Raw genomic sequence first — 22,500 nt, 5'->3', positions numbered from 1 at the left:
AATAAATAGAATAAAGAATAAGAGAAAATAAAGAAAGTAAACAGAGGACGATGAATAACAAATAGAGAAAAATAAAGCAGAATAAAGATTGGGAGAGAGAATAAAGAAGAGAACAGCGAATAATTATGAATAGAGAATATGGAGGAAAAAAATAAAATAAATAATAAACAATGGAAGAGAATGAAAACAGAATAGAGTGGATACATAATAATTAAGAAAGTATAGGAGAAGAAAAAATGCGATAAAAATAGAGAGTGGAAGAGAATGAAGAATATATTAGAGAATAAAGAATAAGGAATAGAAGAGAATAGATAATAATAGAACAGAAAATAAGAAAAAAAAAAGAAATAAGGAAGAATAAAAGAAGAAAACTCAAGAATGAAGGAGAAAATAAAGAAAGAAAAGCGAAATAAAAAATAAGAAATAAGGAAGAAGAAAAGAAGAAAACTCGAGAATGAAGGAGAGAATAAAGAAAGAAAAGAGAAATAAAAAATAAGAAATAAGGAAGAATAAAAGAAGAAAACTCAAGAATGAAGGAGAGAATAAAGAAAGAAAAGAGAAATTAAGAGAAAAATAGAAAATAAAGAAGAAAAAGTTGAGAATAAGGAAGAAAATAATAAAGAGAAGAAAAGGAAATAAAGAAAAAACAAAGAATAGAAAATAAAATATGAAAAGAAAAGGACAGGAGGAAATAAAGAAGAAAAAAAATAAAAAAAGAACAAGTAAAAAAAAAAGATAGAGAATAAAAGAAAATGGAAGTAAGAAAAAAAAAAGAAAAAAAAAAGAAAACAAAGAAGATCAAGGTCAAGAAAGATTACAGAGAAAAGAAAGAAAAATAAATCAATCTAATAACATCAACAATCCTGACCTGCCCCACGCCTTGACCTGACCTACTGTGACCTTAACCCTGACATTGAAATTGACCTAAACTATTCCACGTGTCTGTCTGTGTCTCTGTTTGTGTGTTCGTCTGTTTGTGTTTGTTATTGTATGTCTGGTTTTAAATCCGTCTTTATATTTTTTTTTTCGTCCTCCTTCTCTTCCTCTTCTTCCTCCTCCTCCTTCTCCTCCTCCTTCTCTTCCTCTTCTCTTTTTAGCTATTCCTCTACAAACACTTTCTTCTTTCTAGCTACATCTTCCTCTCTTTATCCTCCTCCTCCTCCTCTTCTTTCTCCTCCTCTTCTCTTTTGCTATTCTTCTACAAACTCTTTCCTTCTTTCAATTCTTTCTCTGTCTTTAACTAACTATTTTCTCTTCCTCTTCCTCCTTCTCTTCTTCCTCCTCCTCCTTCTCTCCTGTGCTATTCCTGTACAAGCTCTTTCCTCATATCAATTCTTTCTCTGTCTTTAACTAACTATTTTCTCTTCCTCTTCCTCCTCCTCTTCTTCCTCCTCCTCCTCCTCCTCCTCTCCTTTGCTATTCCCCTACAAGCTCTTTCCTCATATCAATTCTTTCTCTTTCTTTAACAAATCATTTTCTCCTCCTCCTCCTCTTTTCCCTCCTTCTCCCTCTCCCCCCTCCCCCCCGGCACTCACCAGGTCCTGGCAGAGCTCGTTCTTGAGCTTGAGCTTCTCCTTGAGGGTGACACACTCGAGGTCCTTCTCCTGCACGTGCCGCTGGAGGGTGTGGTGTTGGCGCGTCAGGATTTCCAGGTCCTCCAGCTGCTGCCTCAGGGTGCTGTTGGTCTCCTCCAGCGACGCCAACCGGCCAACGTCGCCCTCACCAGCACCCCCGCGCGACAGACCCTGGGGGAGGCACGAGAGGAAAGGGTTAGGAGGGGTGATAAGGGGTCAGAGAGGGGTATAAGGAGCTAGGGGTTCATGGTACAGAAGGGTCAAATTACCACCAGGGTCCTGCAAATGCCCATAACTCTGCAAGCCTTGTCAAATATGTGTTACTTAGGTCCATGGTACAGAGGGATCAGACTTCCTCCATGGTCATATAACTAGCCCTGGAAATGATCACTACAACTAATACGAAAGCCTTGTCAAATGTGTGTTACTTAGGTTCGTGGTACAGAAGAAGGGTCAAACTACAACCAGGGTCATACAACTACCCCTGGATATGCCCCCTACAACTCCTTCGATAGCCTTGTCAAATATGTGTTACTTAGGATCATGGTACAGAGGAAGGGTCAGACTACCACCAGGGTCATACAACTACCCCAGGAAATGCCCCCTACAACTCATTCGAAAGCCTTGTTATATATGTGTTACTTAGGATCATGGTACAGAGGAAGGGTCAGACTACCACCAGGGTCATACAACTACCCCTGGAAATGCCCCCTACAACTCATTCGAAAGCCTTGTCATATATGTGTTACTTAGGTTCATGGTACAGAAGAAGGGTCAGAATACCACCAGGGTCATATAACTACCCATGGAGATGCTCCCTACAACTCCTTCAAAAGCCTTGTCAAATATGTGTTACTTAGGTTCATGATACAGAAGGGTAAGACTTCAACCAGGGTCATAAAACTACCCATGGAAATGCTCCCTACAACTCCTTCGAAATCCTTGTCAAATATGTGTTACTAAGGTTAATGGTACAGAGGGATCAGACTTCCACCAGGGTCATATAACTACCCTTGGAAATGCCCCCTATAACTAATACGAAAGCCTTGTCAAATATGTGTTACTAAGGTTAATGGTACAGAGGGATCAGACTTCCACCAGGGTCATATAACTACCCCTGGAAATGCCCCCTATAACTAATACGAAAGCCTTGTCAAATATGTGTTACTTAGGTTCATGGTACAGAAGAAGGGTCAAAATACCACCAAAGTCATATAACTACCCCTGGAGATGCTCCCTACAACTCCTTCGAAAGTCTTGTCAAATATGTGATACTTAGGTTCATGGTACAAAAGAAGGGTCAGTACATCACCAGGGTCACACAACTACCCCTGGAAATGACCACAACTTCTACGAAAGCCTTGTCAAGTATGTGTGCTTGGGGGGCGAAATGTTTAAAAATATAGGCTTTAGTAAGGGAGGAACAATAGAACGGAGAGATCAAGGGGGAGAAAGGATTAGAGGAGAGGGAGAAGGGACAGGGGGAGAAGAAGGGATGAGAGGGCAACAAGATGGACAGACGACAGACCCTGGGAAAGGTACAAAGAGAATGGTTAAAGGAGGAGGAAGAAAGGATGGGTTAGGAAGGGGGAGAAGGGGTGTCAGGAAGGGGAATGAGGGCTGTCAGGGTAAGAGAAGGGCCCTTTCCTGCACCCCGCCGCGCGACAGACCCTGGGGGAGGCGAGAGAGAAGGGTCTGGGATGAGGCTATAGGTCTAGTGGGTATCAATCTTATTATGTGATCTATTCTATTTGTTAAAGAGACTTAATAAAGGCTCGAGCCCTCAGCGACACCCCCTACTGACAGACCCTGGTGGACGAAGAGGAAGGAAGGGAGCTGGGTCGATGGGGGAAAGATACTTATTGGTTCAAATGGTCTTATAAGGGGTTCAAATGGTCTTCCTCAATGGTTCATGTGCTAAGAGGGTTGGGTTGATTGGATCCTGTGAAAAAGGAGGATTTCAATACCTTAGAAGGATAATTATTTTGTTATGAAAGTTTCCAACCAAGAGAAGAAATGAAATATAATTGAAGTAAAAATGAGCACTGATTGAATATTATTAGATGATGCAAAAACAATAAAATATACACGAAGAATTACGATTAAAAGGAAACCATGAACTGAGACATGACTTAGAATATTAACGATGGAAAAACAAAGAAAATAATAATAACGATAATGATAATACTAATGCTACTAATAATAATGATAAAATGATAATGATAAGTCTTCCTAGAGATAACGAAAGATAAGAGAATCCATTATGTGAGAGAGAGAGAGAGAGAGAGAGAGAGAGAGAGAGAGAGAGAGAGAGAGAGAGAGAGAGAGAGAGAGAGAGAGAGAGAGAGAGAGAGAGAGAGAGAGAGAGAGAGAGAGAGAGAGAATGAAAAAACTAATCCTTCTCAGTTACAATTAATTTTCCTTAAAAGAAAAGATAAAAAAAGGAGTTGATGCTGTTGATTAGACTCGCTCTCTCTCTCTGTATCTGATAAGAGAGTCGCTAATTAGGGGTCGAGAGAGAGAGAGAGAGAGAGAGAGAGAGAGAGAGAGAGAGAGAGAGAGAGAGAGAGAGAGAGAGAGAGAGAGAGAGAGAGAGAGAGAGAGAGAGAGAGAGAGAGAGAGAGAGAGAGAGAGAGAGAGAGAGAGAGAGAGAGAGAGAGAGAGAATGTGATAGATATATAAAAAAAACAGAAAATGTAAACAAACAATATAAAAAAGAGTAAAATAAAAGCGAAGATGTGTGTGTGTGTGTGTGTGTGTGTGTGTGTGTGTGTGTGTGTGTGTGTGTGTGTGTGTGTGTGTGTGTGTGTGCGTGCGTGTGTGTGTGTACCACAAACTTGGCACTATTGATCAAAGGATGGCAGGCCAGGGTTGCCAACGTAGACTTTCCGCTCTCTCTCTCTCTCTATCTCTCTCTCTATCTATTTATCTATCTATCTAACTATCTATCTATCTATCTCTATCTATCTATCTATCTATAAGTCAGAAAAGTAAGTAAATAAATAAGAAAACAAAAAAAAATATAAAACAAAAAGCAAAACAAGCAAAAAAAAAACACGACTTTTAAAGCAGAAAAACAAACAGATATTAAAACAACGATATAATGTTTCACTTCAAAAGAATTTCGTCACTTACACACACACACACACACACACACACACACACACACACACACACACACACACACACACACACACACACACACACACACACACACACACACACACACACAGACAATTATCAATATTTTAATCTATTTATTCAACCGTTTTAAAATAATGCACTTCAGCGAATGTGATTTCTCTTGTTTCTTTTATAATTACAAGTTTGAAAAGAGTGAATGAGAGAGAGAGAGAGAGAGAGAGAGAGAGAGAGAGAGAGAGAGAGAGAGAGAGAGAGAGAGAGAGAGAGAGAATGATAATATTACCTAAACATGACCCTCTCTCTGACTCACTCTCTAAATTAGTAATGGCGGGTAAAGATCACAAGTTGGCGGCGGTGTCTGGTTACCTCAAACTTACCTGATCTCTCTCACGGACACACACACACACACACACACAAAAGCAATCATTACGAAAGACTCAAAAGGAAAAAAATGTTAAAAAGAAATATAAGAAAATAATCAGATAAACATTAACAAGGAAAAATATTATGAAATCTCTCTCTCTCTATCTATCTATCTATCTATCAGTCTATCTATCTGTTCACCTTGAGTTAGTTTTAGCTTCTACCTGGACTCATTAGCGGACAGGTGGTACTAATGACCTATGCCTACCTGGGTCAATAGTGTGGTTAGTATTAGTATGAAATCACAGCGTAGAAATTAAGATGAAAAAAAGCTATTAGTAGAATGTGTGTGTGTGTGTGTGTGTGTGTGTGTGTGTGTGTGTGTGTGTGTGTTTATTGATCGAAAACCACGATAAAACATTAGACCAGACACATACTTACTCATTCTCTCTCTCTCTGATTGTCTCTCTATTCTCTTTTTCCAATCTTTCACACTCTCCCTTTTTCTCTTCCTATGACATTTTCCTTATTTCTTTTCCTCTCTCCTCCTCCTCCTCCCCCTCCCCCTACCCCTCCTCTTCCTCCTCTTCCTCCTCCCCCTCCTCGCCTGCATCTATTTGTTTATGGTGCAGGAGCAGTTTCGGCTCAGTGACTTTCGGCGCCGGAAGTGTGGATTCGGCCCCATGACGATCTCTCTCTCTCTCGATGTAGATTCTCTCTCTCTCTCATTATTTTTTATTTTCTGATATTTTTTTTTTTTACGCTTTTCATTTGTCTAATTTCTCTTTCTCTCTTTCTTTGATTCTAGATCTGTCTCTGTCCTCTCTCTCTCTCTCTCTTGGCACTCCCGACCTCCCTGCGTCCCAAAAATAACTTTCCTTTTTCCTCTTATTTTTTTCTTATTCTTTTTTTCTATATCTCTTGTCTGAGTCTCAGTCTGTGCCTCCCCCTTGTGTCTGTGCGTCTCTCTCTCTCTCTCTCGACACAGACAAAGACACACACACACATAGACACACAGACACATAGACACACAGACACACACACACACACACACACACACACACACACACACACACACACACACACACACACACGCCATCACCGTCCCACATAATTTCCGTGAGAGTTGCGAAGCTTTGCAGAATATTTCGCTCGAGTTGCAAGATTATTAATAAGGCAGAGAGAGAGAGAGAGAGAGAGAGAGAGAGAGAGAGAGAGAGAGAGAGAGAGAGAGAGAGAGAGAGAGAGAGAGAGAGAGAGAGAGAGACCTAGACTTGTATGGCTGACTAGAACTTCTCTCTCTCAACCAAGGTCATTGCATCCTATATAGCAGACGGTGGCTTAGAGAGAGAGAGAGAGAGAGAGAGAGAGAGAGAGAGAGAGAGAGAGAGAGAGAGAGAGAGAGAGAGAGAGAGAGAGAGAGAGAGAGAGAGAGAGAGAGAGAGAGAGAGAGAGAGAGAGAAAGGTGGAGGAGGAGAAACAAAAGAGAGAGAGAGAGAGAGAGAGAGAGAGAGAGAGAGAGAGAGAGAGAGAGAGAGAGAGAGAGAGAGAGAGAGAGAGAGAGAGAGAGAGAGAGAGAGAGAGAGAGAGAGAGAGAGAGAGAGAGAGAGAGAGAGAGAGAGAGAGAGAGAGAGAGAGAGGCGTGATTGAGGAGAAATGAGAGGGAGAGAAAGGAAAGGAGAGGAAGGAAAGAGGGGGAGACAATGAGGGAAGGAGGAAGGGAGGGGGAGGAAACAGAGAGAGGAGGAGGGAGGAAGAAGGGGAGGGGGGGAGGAGGAGGAGGAGGAGGAGAATTAAGAGGGGGAGGTGGAGAAGGAGGAGGAGGAGGAGAAGGAGGAATGAATAGAGGAAGGGAATGAGGGAGGAAAGAATGGCTTGTGATGACCCTTTCTCTCTCTCTCCCCCTTACACAACGGAAAACTCTACGGATTTTTAATGATAGATTTCACTACAAAAAACCGACCATTATTATATTTTTTTATATCACTATTTTTTGGCTGCCGTGTGTGTGTGTGTGTGTGTGTGTGTGTGTGTGTGTGTGTGTGTGTGTGTGTGTGTGTGTGTGTTACTCAGCCTTCATCAATCAGTCATTTTTCTTTTTCCTTTTCACCCATGTCTCTTATTCTTTATTATTGCACCAAGGTCAAACAATTCTCCTGTCTGTCTGTCTGTCTGTCTCTCTGTCTGTGTATGTGTGTGTGTGTGTGTGTGTGTGTGTGTGTGTGTGTGTGTGTGTGTGTGTGTGTGTGTGTGTGTGTCTGTCTTATTCTGTCTCCTTGTCTGTCTGTGTCTGTCTGTGTTGATATTTATTTGTCTGTGCCGCCTTGCTTCTCTGTCCCCTTTGTATTGTCTGTGCTGTCTGTGGTTCTTAATGTGTCTATGTATGTGTCTGCGTGGGTGTTGCCAGTCTGATCTTATGTCTGTGTGTGTGTCTGTGTCTGTATATATGTTTCCAGTCTGATCTGGTTTGTGTGTCTGAGTCTGTGCTTCTTTATGTGTCTGTGAATTTGTCAGTATGTGTCTATCCAGTCTGATCTTGTGTCTGTGTGTGTGTCTGTGTGTCTGTGTGTGTGTCTCTATATATGTGTTTCCAGTCTGATCTGGTTTGTGTGTCTGAGTCTGTGCTTCTTTATATGTCTGTGAATTTGTCAGTATGTGCGTTTCCAGTCTGATCTTATGTCTCTCTGTGAGTGTCTGTGTCTGTCTGTATCTTAACCTAAAAAAAAATGTCTATCTGTCTGCATCGTGGCCTAAAAATTTGTTTGTTTCTGTCTGTATCTAAGCCTAAAAATTTGTCTGTATGTGTGTTGCCAGTCTGTTCTCGTGTCTGTGTCTCTGTGTGTCTGTGTCTAAGCCTCCCCTTCCCTTCAACCTTCTCATTTCATCTCTCTCTCTCTCTCTCTCTCTCTCTCTCTCTCTCTCTCTCTCTTCTTTTAAATTCTTTCTCTCTCCCTTTTCATCTCATTTCCTTCTCTTCCTTTTCATCTCCCTCTCCCACACACGTTGCACCACAGACAGACAAACAGACACGTTAACAGACAGAGACACAGACACGTTAACAGACAGAGACAGACGGACAGACAGACAGCTTAACAGACCCAGGAAAAGCGAAATGCATAAATAATAAAGAAAATATGACACAAAACACCAACACTGAGACCTTGCTGTTTGTGTGTGTGTGTGTTTGTGTGTGTGTTTGTGTGTTTTGCCCTTGACCCTTTCCCTCCTTTGATGAAAAATAAAGAGAGAGAGAAATTATAGAGAAGAAAAATAAGAAAAAGAAAAAGAAAAAGAGCACGATGTTATTTTATCTTTATTTTCTTCCTCTCTCTCTCTCTCTCTCTCTCTCTCTCATTTTGTCTCTGGAAATGAAAGGGGAGAGAGAGAGAGAGAGAGAGAGAGAGAGAGAGAGAGAGAGAGAGAGAGAGAGAGAGAGAGAGAGAGAGAGAGAGAGAGAGAGAGAGAGAGAGAGAGAGAGAGAGAGAGAGAGAGAGAGAGAGAGAGAGAGAGAGAGAGAGAGAGAGAGAGGAAATGAAAATGGCCAAGCAAGAGGAATTAAGTCGTGGCAAAGTTTGAGAATGAGAAATGGTGACTGCTTGGAGTGTTAATGGATGGAGGAGGAGGAGGAGGAGGAGGAGGAGGAGGAGGAGGAATGATGGGGAGAGGAGGGGAGGTGAGGTTGGGGTCAAAGACTGAGGTTATGATTTGTATGGTATTGGGGAAGGGAGGAGGAGGAGGAAGAGGAGGAGGAGGAGAAATAGGAGGAAACGATAGGAAGGGAAAGGAAGAGGAAAGTTAGAGGAAAGGAGGAAGAGAAGGAGGAGGAGGAATAGGAGAAAGGGAAAGGAATGGAAAGGAAGAGAACCAGAAAAGGAAGAGAAAAAGAAGGAAAGGGAAATTAAGATTAGAAATATAGAGAAGACAAAAAGAAAAAGAAGATGAAAGAAAAAGAAGAATAAGAGGAAAAGAAAATAAAGAAAAAAACCCAAAAAACAATAGGTAAAAATGACCACCAAAAAAAAAAGAAAAAAAAAGAAAAAAAGAAGAGAATGAAAAAATAACCTTATAACAGAAAAATCATGAGGTCGAGGAGGAGGAAGAAGAGAAGGTTGGGGTTAAGGGCGAAGAGATGAAGGGGTTGAAGGGGGGTAGGAGGAAAGGGGGAACAGGTGTGGTGGGGGGAGAGGGGGAGGGGGGAGGGGGTAGTTTAATGAGCTAACCGACTACCTGGGGATTAAATTACAGGTGTTTACTCGGAGCGAGAAAGGGAGAGTGAAAGATCAGATGAAGAAACCAAGACTCACTCACTCACTCACACTCACTCACTCACTCACACTCACTCACTCACTCACTCGCTCACTCATTCTTTTCCCTTATCCTTTTCCTTTCCTTCTCCCCTCCTTTTCCTTTCCTCCTCTTCCCTTCAACCTTTTCATTTCATTTCTTTCTCTCTCTCTCTCTCTCTCTCTCTCTCTCTCTCTCTCTCTCTCTCTCTCGTTCACTCACTCACTCACTCACTCACTCGTTAATTTTCTCACTCACTGGTCAACGTACAATAAAAACAAACGGAATGAGGAAATTATGTAAATGATGACTGAAAAATATTACTACTACTACTACTACTACTACTACTACTACTACTACTACTACTGGTGATGTTTTCCTTTCTTCCTTCCTTCCTTCCTTCCTTCCATTCTTTCTTTCTTTCTACTATCATATGTGCAATAAAGAGGAGGAGGAGGAGGAGGAGGAAAAAGAGAAGGACGAGGAGGAAAAGTTAAGGAAGACGACCTGTAATAATATATGAGGGAAGAGGAAAGAGGAGGAAAGAGTATACAGGCAAAGAGGAAAGGAAGAGGAAAAGAAGAGGAAGGAGAAAACGGTAAAAAAAACATAATAGAAGAGGAAGGTAGGAGGAGGAGGAGGGATTTATGTGGAGGAAGGAAGAGGAAGAGGAAGAGGATTCTGGGAGGAGGAGATGCGCTGGGGAAATACAGGAGGAATGGAGGAAGGAAGAAAGAGGAGAGGAGGAGGAGGAGGAGGAGGAGGAGGAGGAGGAGGAGGAGGAAGAGGAAGGGGAGGGGAGGGGAGGGAAGGGAGGAAGGAGGAAGAGGAAAGGATTGGAAGAGGAAGCTTAGAAGGAAGAGAGGAGGAAGATAGATAGATAGATAGATAGATAGACAGACAGACAGACAGACAGACAGACAGACCACAACAAAAAATAACAAGAAAAAGAGAGAAGAAGAGAGGAAGGGAAGGAAGGAAAGAAGAAAAAGGGAAGGGAAGGAAAGGGAAGGAAAAGGATAGGAAGAGAAAGAAAGGGAAGAAAGGGAGAGGAAAGAAATGTGATAAATATTAAGAAAAATTAAATATCAAGAAAAAAAAGAAGAGAAGGAAGGAAAGAGGATAAAAAAGAGAGGGAAGGAAAAAGAATGAAAAGGAATAGGAAGGGAAAGAAAAGGAAGGAAGGAAAGAATGATAAAATAACAAGAAAATAAACAAATAAATAACAAGAAAAAGAGAAGAAGAGAGATAAGGGAAGGGAGGAAGAAAAGGGAAGGGAAGGAAATGGAAGGAAATGGAGAGGAAGGGAAAGAAACGGATAGAGAAGGAAAGGAAAGGAAGATGATAAAAGAAAGGAAAGAAAGGGAAGGAAAAAAAGGAAAGCTAAGGAAAAAGAAAAAAAGAAAAGAAGACAGGAAAGAGAAGGAAAGGAAACCAAGACAAAAAACATCAAGAAAATAAATAAAAAAAACGAAGAAAAAGAAGAAGAAAAAATAAAATAGTTCTCCCTTCCATGCCCTTCCCTGCCCCCCCCCCTCCCCCCTCCCCTGCCCCCCACCCTTCACCTAGCCCCAATTATCAACATTATGAGCCCAAAGTGACCCTAAGCATGTGTTGAGGGGGGGGGGATGTAGACTTATTACACACGCACACACACACACACACACAGTCGCTCTCTCTTTCTGTCTATCTATCATTCTTTCTATCTATCTATCTATGTCTGTCAATCTGTATTCATCTCTCTATCTCATACACACACACACACACACACACACACACACACACACACACACACACACACATACACGCACAGTTGCTCTCTCTTTCTCTGTCTCTGTCTGTCTGTCTATCTATCTTTCTATCTATCTATCTGTCTGTCAATTTGTATTCATCTCTCCATCTCTCGTACACACACACACACACACACACACACACACACACACACACACACACACACACACACACACACACAGAGAAAGATAGAGAAATAATGAAGAGGAAGAGGGAGAACATGAGGAAGGAAGGAAGGAAGGAAGGAAGGAAGGAAGGAAAGAAGGAAGGAAGGAAGGAAGGAAAGAAAGAAGAAAGGGAGGAAGGGAGAGACAAAACTGAGGAGAAAAAAATAAATGAGAATAAGAATTGAGGGAAAATGAGAAGGAAAAATAACGAGGAAGAGGAGGAGGAGGAGGAGGAGGAAAAGGAGAGGAAAATGAAAGGGGGAGGAGGAAGAAAAGGGAGAGAAGAGGAGGAAATTATATCATGGAATGTGAGGAATGTTAAATAAAGGAGGAGGAGGAGGAGGAGGAGGAGAAAAGAAGAAGGAGGAGGAGGAAGGAAGTAATGATAGAAGGAAAGGGAAGAGAAAGGGAAAAAAGTAAGAAAAAGTAAGAAATATATAAAAAAAGGAAATTATAGAAAGAGGAAAAGCAAGAAGGAAAAATAACGAATAGAAGAGAAGGGAAAGAAGAGGATAATAAGGGAAGGCGAAAGAAGGGAAGAAGAAATAACGTGAAAGAAAATGAGAGGAAGGGAAAAAACGGATGGAAAAGAAAAGGAAAGGAAAATGATGAAAGGAAAGGAAGGAAAGAAAGAAGAAGAGACGTAATAATGAGAGGAAAAAAGGAGAGGGAGGGAAAAAGAAGAAAAGGAAAAGAAAGGGAAAGGAAGGGAAAGGAAGGGAAGGAGAAAAATGGAGAGGGAAGGAAAGGGATAGGAAGGGAAAGAAAGGGAAAGGAAGGGAAAGGAAGGGAAGGAGAAAACTGGAGAGGGAAGGGAAGGGATAGGAAGGGAAAGAAAGGGAAAGGAAGGGAAAGAAAGGGAAGGAGAAAACTGGAGAGGGAAGGGAAGGGATAGGAAGGGAAAGAAAGGGAAAGGAAGGGAAAGAAAGGGAAGGAGAAAATTGGAGAGGGAAGGAAAAGGAAGGAAAGGAATAGGAAGGGAAAGAAAGGGAAAGAAATGGAAGATAAAAATGGAGAGGGAATGAAAGGGATAGGAAGGGAAAGAAAGGGAAAATAAGTGAAAGAGAGGGAAAGAAGGGATGGAAGAAAAGGGAAAATATGCAATAAAAAGGGAAATGGTATAAAGAGAATAAAAGAAAATGAAAAAAAAAACTAAAATTAAGGAAAAAACGAAGCCAAAATAGGAAGAAGGAAGAGTAGAAGGGAAGAATAGGAAAAGAAGGGGAGAGGAAAAGAAGGGAAAGAGGAAGAAAGGGAGGAAGAAAAATGGAAAAATAGCACCATGGAAGAGGAAATGAGAAAAAAATAGTAAATGGAGAAAAGAAAAGAAGGAAAAAAAAGGAAAATGGAAAGGAAAAAACAAACAGAAGGAAGGAAATAGATGGAAGGAAAAAAATGGAAGTAAAGAAGAAAGAGGAAGAAGGGAAGGAAGAAGAGAATGCCACTATGGAAGAAGAAAAACGAGAAAAAAAATAAAGGAGAGGAAAGATATATGGGAAGGAAAGAAGAACAAATGGAAGAAAGGAAGGAAGGAAGGAAGGAAGGAAGGAAGGAAGAAGGGAAGGAAGAATGGTAGAATGGCAGCATGGGAGAGAAAATGAGAGAGAGAGAGAGAGAGAGAGAGAGAGAGAGAGAGAGAGAGAGAGAGAGAGAGAGAGAGAGAGAGAGAGAGAGAGAGAGAGAGAGAGAGAGAGAGAGAGAGAGAGAGAGAGAGAGAGAGAGAGAGAGAGAGAGAGAGAGAGAGAGAGAGAGAGCGAGAGAGAGAGAGAGAGAGAAGAGAGAAGGATGAATGGTAGACTGGCAGCATGGGAGAGGAAATGGGAGTACTATGGTAGTGGGCCGAAGGGGAAATGCGAGAGACTGCAGGAGGTACAAACTAAAGCTGTATGGCCACACGCACACACACACGCACGCGCACACACACGCACACACACACATGCACACACGCACGCATACACACACATACACGCACCTCCTCCTCCTCCTCCTCCTCCTCCTCCTCCTTTTTACTTCCCTAGCACAAGAACTTCCTACTGTGTGTGTGTGTGTGTGTGTGTGTGTGTGTGTGTGTGTGTGTGTGTGTGTGTGTGTGTGTGTGTGTGTCACGTTCCCCTCCCACCCCTCCCACCCTATTTAAAAATGTATGCATGACTCGAAAAAATTTACAAGAAAAAAAGAATGTGCAGGATTTATTTTCTTCCATTTTTTTCATTTTCTTTTCTTCTTACAATTTTTTTCTTCATTTTTTTCTTTCGATTATTTTCCTCAATGTTTTTTTCTTCATTTTTTTCTTCGTTTTTCGCTCGGCAATTCGAAAAAAATGTTCAGAAAATATTTATTATAACTCTTACGAATTCACACAAACACACATACATACACACATACATACATACATACATACATCATACATACTTACATCAGACAGACAGACAGACAGACAGACAGACAGATAAACGGAACTAAATATACACAAATAAACGTGAGAGAGAGAGAGAGAGAGAGAGAGAGAGAGAGAGAGAGAGAGAGAGAGAGAGAGAGAGAGAGAGAGAGAGAGAGAGAGAGAGAGAGAGAGAGAGAGAGAGATAAGAACCTGATATGAAAAAGCTCTGTGTCCTTAGCTTTATGGGAGGAGGAGGAGGAGGAGGAGGAGGAGGTGCAACGTGATGTCTTTTTAAGGTAAAGCAAATGTGTGTGTGTGTGTGTGTGTGTGTGTGTGAGAGAGAGAGAGAGAGAGAGAGAGAGAGAGAGAGAGAGAGAGAGAGAGAGAGAGAGAGAGAGAGAGAGAGAGAGAGAGAGAGAGAGAGAGAGAGAGAGAGAGAGAGAGAGAGAGAGAGAGAGAGAGAGAGAGAGAGAAGAGGGGAGGGAAGGAAGATTACAGACTACGGCTTAAGGCTAAACACACACACACACACACACACACACACACACACACACACACACACGGTAAAATAAAAAAATAAAAAAATAAAATAAAACATACAATTAGGAGAGAAAAATGAGCGATAAATAAGAAAAAGAAATGTAAATAAAAAAAAACGAAACACAATACAAAAAAACAAACACCAGCGTCTGTATAAAAAATAGGTCACTGAAACAAACACACAAACACACAAACACACGAACACACTCCCTCATCTCATCTCTCCTGTAGCATCACCGCCATCACGATAATCAAACAGCTTCCAAACACACACACACACACACACACACACACACACACACACACACACAGGTAGGTAGGTCAGTAGCCAGCCTCGTAAACACACATAACACTAACACACTAACAGGTAGATGGACACACACACACACACACACACACACACACACACACACACACACACAAACACACACACACGCCCCTCCTAACACACTCAGCCATCCCCAGGTGTCCCCCAGTGTCCCCAGGTGTCCCCCGGTGTGCCCAGGTGTCCGAGGTATACTCACATCAAGACCAGAGGGCGGCGGCGGCTGTGCTGGCTATAAGAACTGAGCTCCCGCCCGCCATGTGTGTCTGCGCCTCGTCACTACCGTATCCCGAGGAGGAGGGCGAGGACGAGGAGGAGGAGGGCGAGAAGGAAGGGGAGGAGGAGACCTACGCGATGCACAGCTTGCCTTCCGTCAGGCGTCACTAACTCACAGCCATTGGCAAGGTTTGTTGGGGGGAGGAGGAGGAGGAGGAGGTGAGAGCGCCCGCGAAGGCACTGTAAGCTAGGTTGAGCTTACGCCACTGGGCCCGACCGAGACTCCAGGCCTGGGCAGTGCCTCGCCTGGTGCCGCCAGCGATGGCACTCTTCCGTAGCGTTTAGTCCGCGAACGTGGCACTGATGACCCCTCTTCCTTGACGTGGGTTTAGTGGCACTGGGTTGTCTGTTTCGGTGCCAGGGACGGTGGTTCGAGGGTTTGAGTGCCCAGCGTGAAGTCGCCCGGCCGTTCACGTTCTCCCAGGGCGGATAACTCTCCAGGCTGAACGAAGCTTTGTGGAACGAGCCTCAAATTCCCGCCAAATCGTTCGGCAGCCCCTGGAAGCGCATGCAGACGCCTCGGCCAATAGCGCGGCGCCTTGCATCCCGCCGGCCAACCAGCGAGCCCCGACCTGCCGCGCTGGCCGCCTGGAGATCAATAAGAAGGGCTGCGCGCACACCACACCACCTCCACCACCACCACCACCACTACCTCCACCACCTCCTCAACCACCACCACCACCACCACCATCATAACTACTATATACCTCCACCACCACCATCAGCACCACCTCCTCCTCCTTCTTGAGCTCTTTCTCTTCCTCCTCCTCCATCATCACAACCTCCACAACCTCCTCCTCCTCCACCTCTTCTTCCACCTCCAGCTGATTCTCCTCCCCTTCCTTCACCTCCTCTTCCTCCACTCCGATCCTCCATCTCCTCTTCCACTCCTGTTTCTCTGCCTCATCATCTTCCACTTCCTCTTATTTTCCATCTTCTTCCTGTCTGTCTCCGTTTCCTCCTCCTACTCCTCCTCCTCCTCCTCCTCCTCCTCCTCCTCCTCCTCCTCCTCTTCGCTAATGGTTTGATTAACATTGATTATTCGAAAATACGAACAAAAGTGGCTAAAAAAAGATAGAGCCGATGGATGATTTTGTGGTGAGATGTGGAAGGGAAGGGAAGGGAAGGGAAGGGAAGGGAAAGGGAAGGGAGGAAAGGGATGGGAAGGGAAGGGAAGGGAAGGAGAGGGAAGGGATGGGATGGGAAGGGAGGGGAAGGGAAAGGAAGGGAAGGGAAGGAAAGGGAAGGGAAGAGAAGGAAAGAGAAGAGAAGGGAAGGGAGAGGGAGAGGAAGGGGAGAGGAAGGAAAAGAGAAGAAGGAGGAAAGAGGAAAGGAAGGAACGGAAATGGGAGGGAGAGGGGAGAAGAAATGAACTGAAGGAGAGGGAAGGGGAGAAAAGGGGAGAGGGGAAGAGGGAAAGGGAAAAATGAGAGAAAGGGAATAGAGAAAGAAAGAGAGAGAGAGAGAGAGAGAGAGAGAGAGAGAGAGAGAGAGAGAGAGAGAGAGAGAGAGAGAGAGAGAGAGAGAGAGAGAGAGAGAGAGAGAGAGAGAGAGAGGGGAATAATAACCAACTACTGCCAACTTTCCTCTTACTCATCGCCTCCTCCTCCTCCTCCTCCTCCTCCTCCTCCTCCTCTTGCTCTTCTCACCTGGCGGAGGAGGTAATTAGGAGGGCACACACCTGAGCGGCGGCCAGGTGGACAGACGCTCAGGTGAGAAATTAGGTCAAAGAGAATCGATGGAGAGCCCCCTTAGATGCTGCCAGGGAGGGAGGGAGAGAGAGAGAGAGAGAGAGAGAGAGAGAGAGAGAGAGAGAGAGAGAGAGAGAGAGAGAGAGAGAGAGAGAGAGAGAGAGAGAGAGAGAGAGAGAGAGAGAGAGAGAGAGAGAGAGAGAGAGAGAGAGAGAGAGAGAGAGAGAGCACCAGATGAATAGAAAGAAAAAAAAAGAAAAAATAAGAAAGAAAAAAAGATAGATAAGGATAGAGAGATAATGAAGTATACTGAGAGAGAGAGAGAGAGAGAGAGAGAGAGAGAGAGAGAGAGAGAGAGAGAGAGAGAGAGAGAGAGAGAGAGAGAGAGAGAGAGAGAGAGAGAGAGAGAGAGAGAGAGAGAGAGAGAGAGAGAGAGAGAGAGAGAGAGAGAGAGAGAGTGAAAGGGGGACTTATTTATTTTTTACTCATATCTGGAAACATCAATAATAATAATAATAAGAAGAAGAAGGAGATAAAGAAGAAGAAGGAGAAGAAAATGAAGAAGAAGAAAAAGAAGAAAATCACGAATAACAAGAACAACAAGAACAAGAAAATCGACAGAAAAAAAAAAGTGAATTTCGAAGATTAAGAGGATGCAGCAGCGGGGTTCGAAGTGGGTCCAAGACGAGAGACCTTGACCGCGTGTTCTTTGAGAGGCAAGGAAAAAAATGAAGAAAAATGTGAAGCTTCTTTCCTATGTAAATAAAGTTCCTGTGGCTGTGTGTTTGTTTGTATGTGTGTATGTGTGTTTGTGTGTTTCCCTGTTTGTTTGTTTGTTTGTTTTCTCTCGTGTTTGTGTTTGCTATTTCTTGTTTATCTTTTTCTTTTTCTTTTTCATTTTCTTTCTTTCTTTTTTTTTCTTTTCTCTCTCTCTCCAAACCGCACCAACCAAACAAATTACAACACTATAAACTATAACTAATAAACAACAACAACAACAACAGTAATAATAATAATAATAATAATAATAATAATAATAATAATAATAATAATAATAATAATAATAATAATAATAATAACTATAATAATAATAATTCGATCAACCATATATTTGCTGTACTCACCTCGCTCGCTGCCGCCAGATGTCTCTCAAGCTGCAGCCTCTCCTTAGTGACCGTCCTTATGATCTGCTCCAGTTCTAAGGTGCTCTGGGCTCTTGTGATCTGCGGGGGAGGAGTGACAGCATTATATATAAGTGAAAGATAGAGGAGGTAGAAGCAACTGGACTTATGCGAATGGTGAGGAGGCAAAGGTCCATATTATTAAACATATTGGGTTCCCATTACGACGATTTCCCAAGGCCACAGAGAGGATTAACCGGGTTTTCATGGGGGTGATTTTACAGTCCAGGGTGCAGAAGCCGTGTAAAGCTATCACCAGGATCACATGACAATTCCGGCAAGAGGAGGAAGGTAGAAATAGAGTAGTCTGCCTCTTCACAAAGGTTTTCTATGAGTGTTCAAGAAAACCTAGATTTAAAGGGTAACTCTCTTGTAATCTCCCTCTACTTCACCCCAACACCACAACAATCACCACCCATCACTCCCATCACCTCCACCCCCCAACATCATCACCTATCAACACCCCTCCACCACCCATCACTTCCTTCACCTCCACCCCCTAACATCACCACCCGTCAACACCCCACCACCCCCACCACCACCGACCCTTACCTCTCCGTTCTTGCCCGTCAGCTTCCTCACGAGTTCCTTCATCCTGTACTTTAGTCTCTGTATCTCCTTGTCCCGCTCCTGCAGCTGCCTCTCGTACAGCGCCTCCTTCTCCCGCTGCCGCGCCACCAGCAGGTTCCTTCGCTCCGTGGTGGGGGACTCCTTCGTCTTCTGGGGAGCAGGAGGCGAGGGAATGCTTTAAACATGGGAGTCCTGTGTGTTCTTTGTTCAGTGTTAGTGTGGAATGATAATAAGGAGGTTGAGCTATATAGTTTTATGTGTGTATTACTATTTGTATTTGGATGATTTTGTGGTAAGATGAGGAAAGGAAAGGAAGGGAAGGGAAGGGAAGGGAAGGGAAGAAGAGGTAAGGGAGGGAACGAAAGGAAATAAAAGGGAAGGGAAGAGAAGGGAAGAGAAGGGTATGGGAAGGGAAGGGAAGGGAAGGAAAGGAAGGGAAGAGAAGGGAAAGGAAGGGAAAGGAAAGGAAGGGAAGGGAAGGGATGGGAAAGGAAGAAAAGGGAAAGGAACGGAAAGGAAAGGAAGGGAAGGGAAGGGAAGGGAAGGGAAGGGAAGAGTAGGGAAGAAGAGGGAAGGGAGGGAAGGAAAGGAAAGAAAAGGGAAGGGAAGGGAAAGGAAGGGAAAGGAAAGGAAGGGAAGGGAAGGGAAGGGAAGGGATGGGAAAGGAAGAAAAGGGAAAGGAAGGGAAAGGAAAGGAAAGGAAAGGAAAGGAAAGGAAGGGAAGGGAAGAGTAGGGAAGAAGAGGGAAGGGAGGGAAGGAAAGGAAAGAAAAGGGAAGGGAAGAGATGAGAAGAGAAGAGAAGGGAAGGGAAGGGAAGGGAAGGGAAGGGGAAGGTTAATTATAAGAATAGATATAGACAAACATGGTTATTAGGAGCCTTTGGCATCCTGTGTGTTGGTGTGTTAGAATATTAGGAAGAAAATGATATTGAAAAACGTTTGTAGGTTTAGCGTGAAGAAAACTAGGTAATTAATGTTGTGAAGTAAAGAAAATTACATAAATATAAACAATTGCATTCAAAAGTATCTAACTATATGAAATTCTATAACTGTACAACTAAACAAAACTTTTCTACAAACATAAACTAAAATAATAAAGAATAATATGTAACCAATGAAGCAGTATTCAATATTTTTACGGTAAATGAAACAGCAATAGACAGGCAATAGATGATGATAGAGAGGCAATAGGCAATAGATGAATAGAAACTGGCAATAGACAAAATAATAATAATAATAATAATAATAATAACCAAAAAGACAAAAAAATAAACATGAACACGAGAACAAACACACACACACACACACACACACATACACACACACAAAAAAAAAACACCATCACCATAACACACACAAACACTCACTCACCATCAACAACACCATCACCCTCGCCATCATCACCATCACTCACCTTCTCCAGACTCTTCACCTTCTCCTCCAGCTTCCTCGTGATGGTGGCCAGCTCCGTGTTCTTCCTCTTCAGAAGCTGCACCTCCCTCTCCTTCTTCCTACTCCGCTCCCGGACGTGCAAGGGCGCCTCCAACTCCACCTCCATCTTGTTTTTCTGGAGGTGGAGGTGATGGTGGGGGAGGTTGGGGGGGTGGAGGTGAAGTGGAGATGAGAAATATGGTGATGGGGGAGAGGTGTGAGAGGTGGAGATGAAAAGGAAAGAGGTGGAGGAGGAGGTGGAGATGAAATACAAAAAGAAGGTGGTGGAGATGAGAGAGAGAGAGAGAGAGAGAGAGAGAGAGAGAGAGAGAGAGAGAGAGAGAGAGAGAGAGAGAGAGAGAGAGAGAGAGAGAGAGAGAGAGAGAGAGAGAGAGAGAGAGAGAGAGAGAGAGAGAGAGAGAGAGAGAGAGAGAGAGAGAGAGAGAGAGAGAGAGAGAGAGAGAGAGAGAGAGAGAGAGAGAGAGAGAGAGAGAGAGAGAGAGAAGAGGTGATGGGGGTGGAGGAAGAGGAGGAGGAAAGGTTGTGGAGTGGAGGGAGAAAAGAAGATGATGGAGGTAAGGGAGAGGAGAGAGAGGTAAGGAGGAAAGATGGAGATGAGGGAGATAAGGAGGAAAGGTGATGGAGGTGGTGGAGATGAGGAAAGGAGATGATGGTGGAGGTGGTGGGGAGGGGGGGGGAGGTGAAGGGATGTGAAGGGCAAAAAATGGAAAAAATAAGGAAAATGCAAGAAAACACACAAAAATATAGCAAAAATAATATAAAACAATCTTAAAACAAAAGAAAAATGAAGCCAAAGAAATTTCAAAACAAAACTCAGGAATGTATAAAAAAATAAAAACATGCAAGCAACAAGAACATCAACTACTATTTTTACTGCTACTACTACTTCTACTACTACTACTACTACTACTACTACTACTACTACTACTACTACTACTACCACAACTATTTCTGTGTATTCTTCTCTCTCTAACTCTCTATTGCTTACAAATTCTATAACCTTTCATTCTATCCTTCTACTACTACTACTACTTCTACTACGGTACTACTACTACTACTACTACTTCTGTCTATTCTTCTCTCTCTAACTCACTCTCTTTTACAAATTCTATAATCCTTTCGTTCTATTCCTTTACCACTACTACTACTACTACTACTACAACCTCCAAGACTACAACCATCATCTTCCCTTCCCATTCCACTATGCCGCTTCTAATACTCCCTCTACCCTCCATCATGCAACCACACACCACCACCACCACCACCATCACAACAAGCCTCCCACACTCTCCACAGTCTCACCAGGTTGTCGTTTTCTGAGGAGAGTGTCTTGCAGTGGATCTGGAGACGAGAGAGCTGCGTGTTGAGCGAGGAGTTCCGCCGCACCAGACACCGCTCCTTCTCCGTCAGCTGCGGCCGCGTCTGGGAGAGGAAGAGGACGTGGGTTAGGTTTGGTTAGGTTAGGTTAGGTTAGGTTAGGTTAGGCAACGCTACCAGATTATCGTACTTGGCGTATTGATTTTGCCGATTTCTGACCAAAAACTATCGCACCCACAGAAATAACGATATGCATTTATAATTATTGTCAGAGGCCAGAAAGCGGAAAATACAATGTTATGCGTACGATAATCTGGTAACGTGGAGCTTAGGTTAGGTTAGGGAGCTGCCTTGTACAGACCAACCGGCCTCTAGCAGACTCCTTACGTTCTTATGTTCCTATGTTAACAGAGACCACCAAGAACGCCTACCGGTGCTATGATATGAACGTATAAAAAAAAGAGAGAAAAGTAAGTAGGGAAACAGAGGTAATGCACAGAGGTAGAAGACTTGCATGACCATCAACGAAGAATGACCTCACTTTGTTGTATAGAAAGTCTCATTAGTAAGGAAACATATATGAATTTTCTGAGTCTAGACCTGTAGTAACTGTTTGGATACAGGTGACGTCCTACAGAGACCACTAAGAAAGCCTACCAGTGTTATGATATGAACGTATGAGAAAAAGAAAGAAGATTAAGAAGGGAAACAGACGTAATGCACAGAGGTAGAAGACTTGCTGTACCATCAACGAAGAATGACCTCACTTTGTTGTATAGAAAGTCTCATTAGTAAGGAAGCATATATGAATTTTCCGCGTCGAGACCTGTATTAACTGTTCGGATACAGGCAACGTCATACAGAGACCACCAAGAAAGCCTGCCGGTGCTATAATATGAACGTATGAAAAAAAAAGTAAGTCGGAAAACTGAGGCATTGCACAGAGGTAGAAGACTTGCTGTACCATCAACGAAGAATGACCTCACTTTGTTGCAAAGAAAGTCTCATTAGTAAGGAAGCATATATGAATTTTCTGAGTCGAGAGCTGTAGTAACTGTTTGGATACAGGTAACGTCCTACAGAGACCACTAAGAAAGCCTACCGGTTCTATAATATGAACGTATGAAAAAAGGGAGTAGAGTAAGTAGGGAAACAGACGTAATGCACAGAAGTAGAAGACTTGCTGTACCATCAACAAAGAATGACCTCACTTTGTTGTATGCATAGAAAGTCTCATTAGTAAGGAAACATATATGAATTTTCTGCGTCGAGACCTGTATTAACTGTTCGGATGCAGGTAACGTCCTACAGAGACCACCAAGAAAGCCTACCGGTGCTATGATATGAACGTATGAAAAAAAAAGTAAGTCGGAAAACTGAGGCATTGCACAGAGGTAGAAGACTTGCTGTACCATCAACAAAGAATGACCTCACGTTGTTGCATA

At 43.1% G+C, this 22,500-nt stretch overlaps 1 protein-coding gene across 26 annotated transcripts in view; it reads right to left on the bottom strand.

Moving 5' to 3' along the window:
• Positions 1–22,500, bottom strand: part of LOC127000835 (uncharacterized) — a 163,836-nt gene that overhangs the window by 118,732 nt on the left and 22,604 nt on the right. For all 26 annotated transcript variants that reach the window (XR_007754545.1, XR_007754546.1, XR_007754547.1 and 23 more), the window contains exons 2-6: positions 21,041–21,160; positions 19,701–19,853; positions 18,269–18,436; positions 17,660–17,758; positions 1,536–1,745 (exon numbers count right to left, since the gene is read on the bottom strand). Coding sequence is in view for 23 of the 26 variants with exons in the window: in XM_050864899.1 (XP_050720856.1) it covers positions 1,536–1,745; positions 17,660–17,758; positions 18,269–18,436; positions 19,701–19,853; positions 21,041–21,160 (750 nt within the window). In the remaining 3 variants the exon portion in view is untranslated. The remainder of the gene's footprint in view (positions 1–1,535; positions 1,746–17,659; positions 17,759–18,268; positions 18,437–19,700; positions 19,854–21,040; positions 21,161–22,500) is intronic.

Source organism: Eriocheir sinensis, chromosome 19 (genome assembly GCF_024679095.1).
Source record: "Eriocheir sinensis breed Jianghai 21 chromosome 19, ASM2467909v1, whole genome shotgun sequence".
In the NCBI taxonomy this organism is placed as follows: domain Eukaryota; kingdom Metazoa; phylum Arthropoda; class Malacostraca; order Decapoda; family Varunidae; genus Eriocheir; species Eriocheir sinensis.
This window is presented reverse-complemented; position numbering and strand designations above follow the sequence as displayed.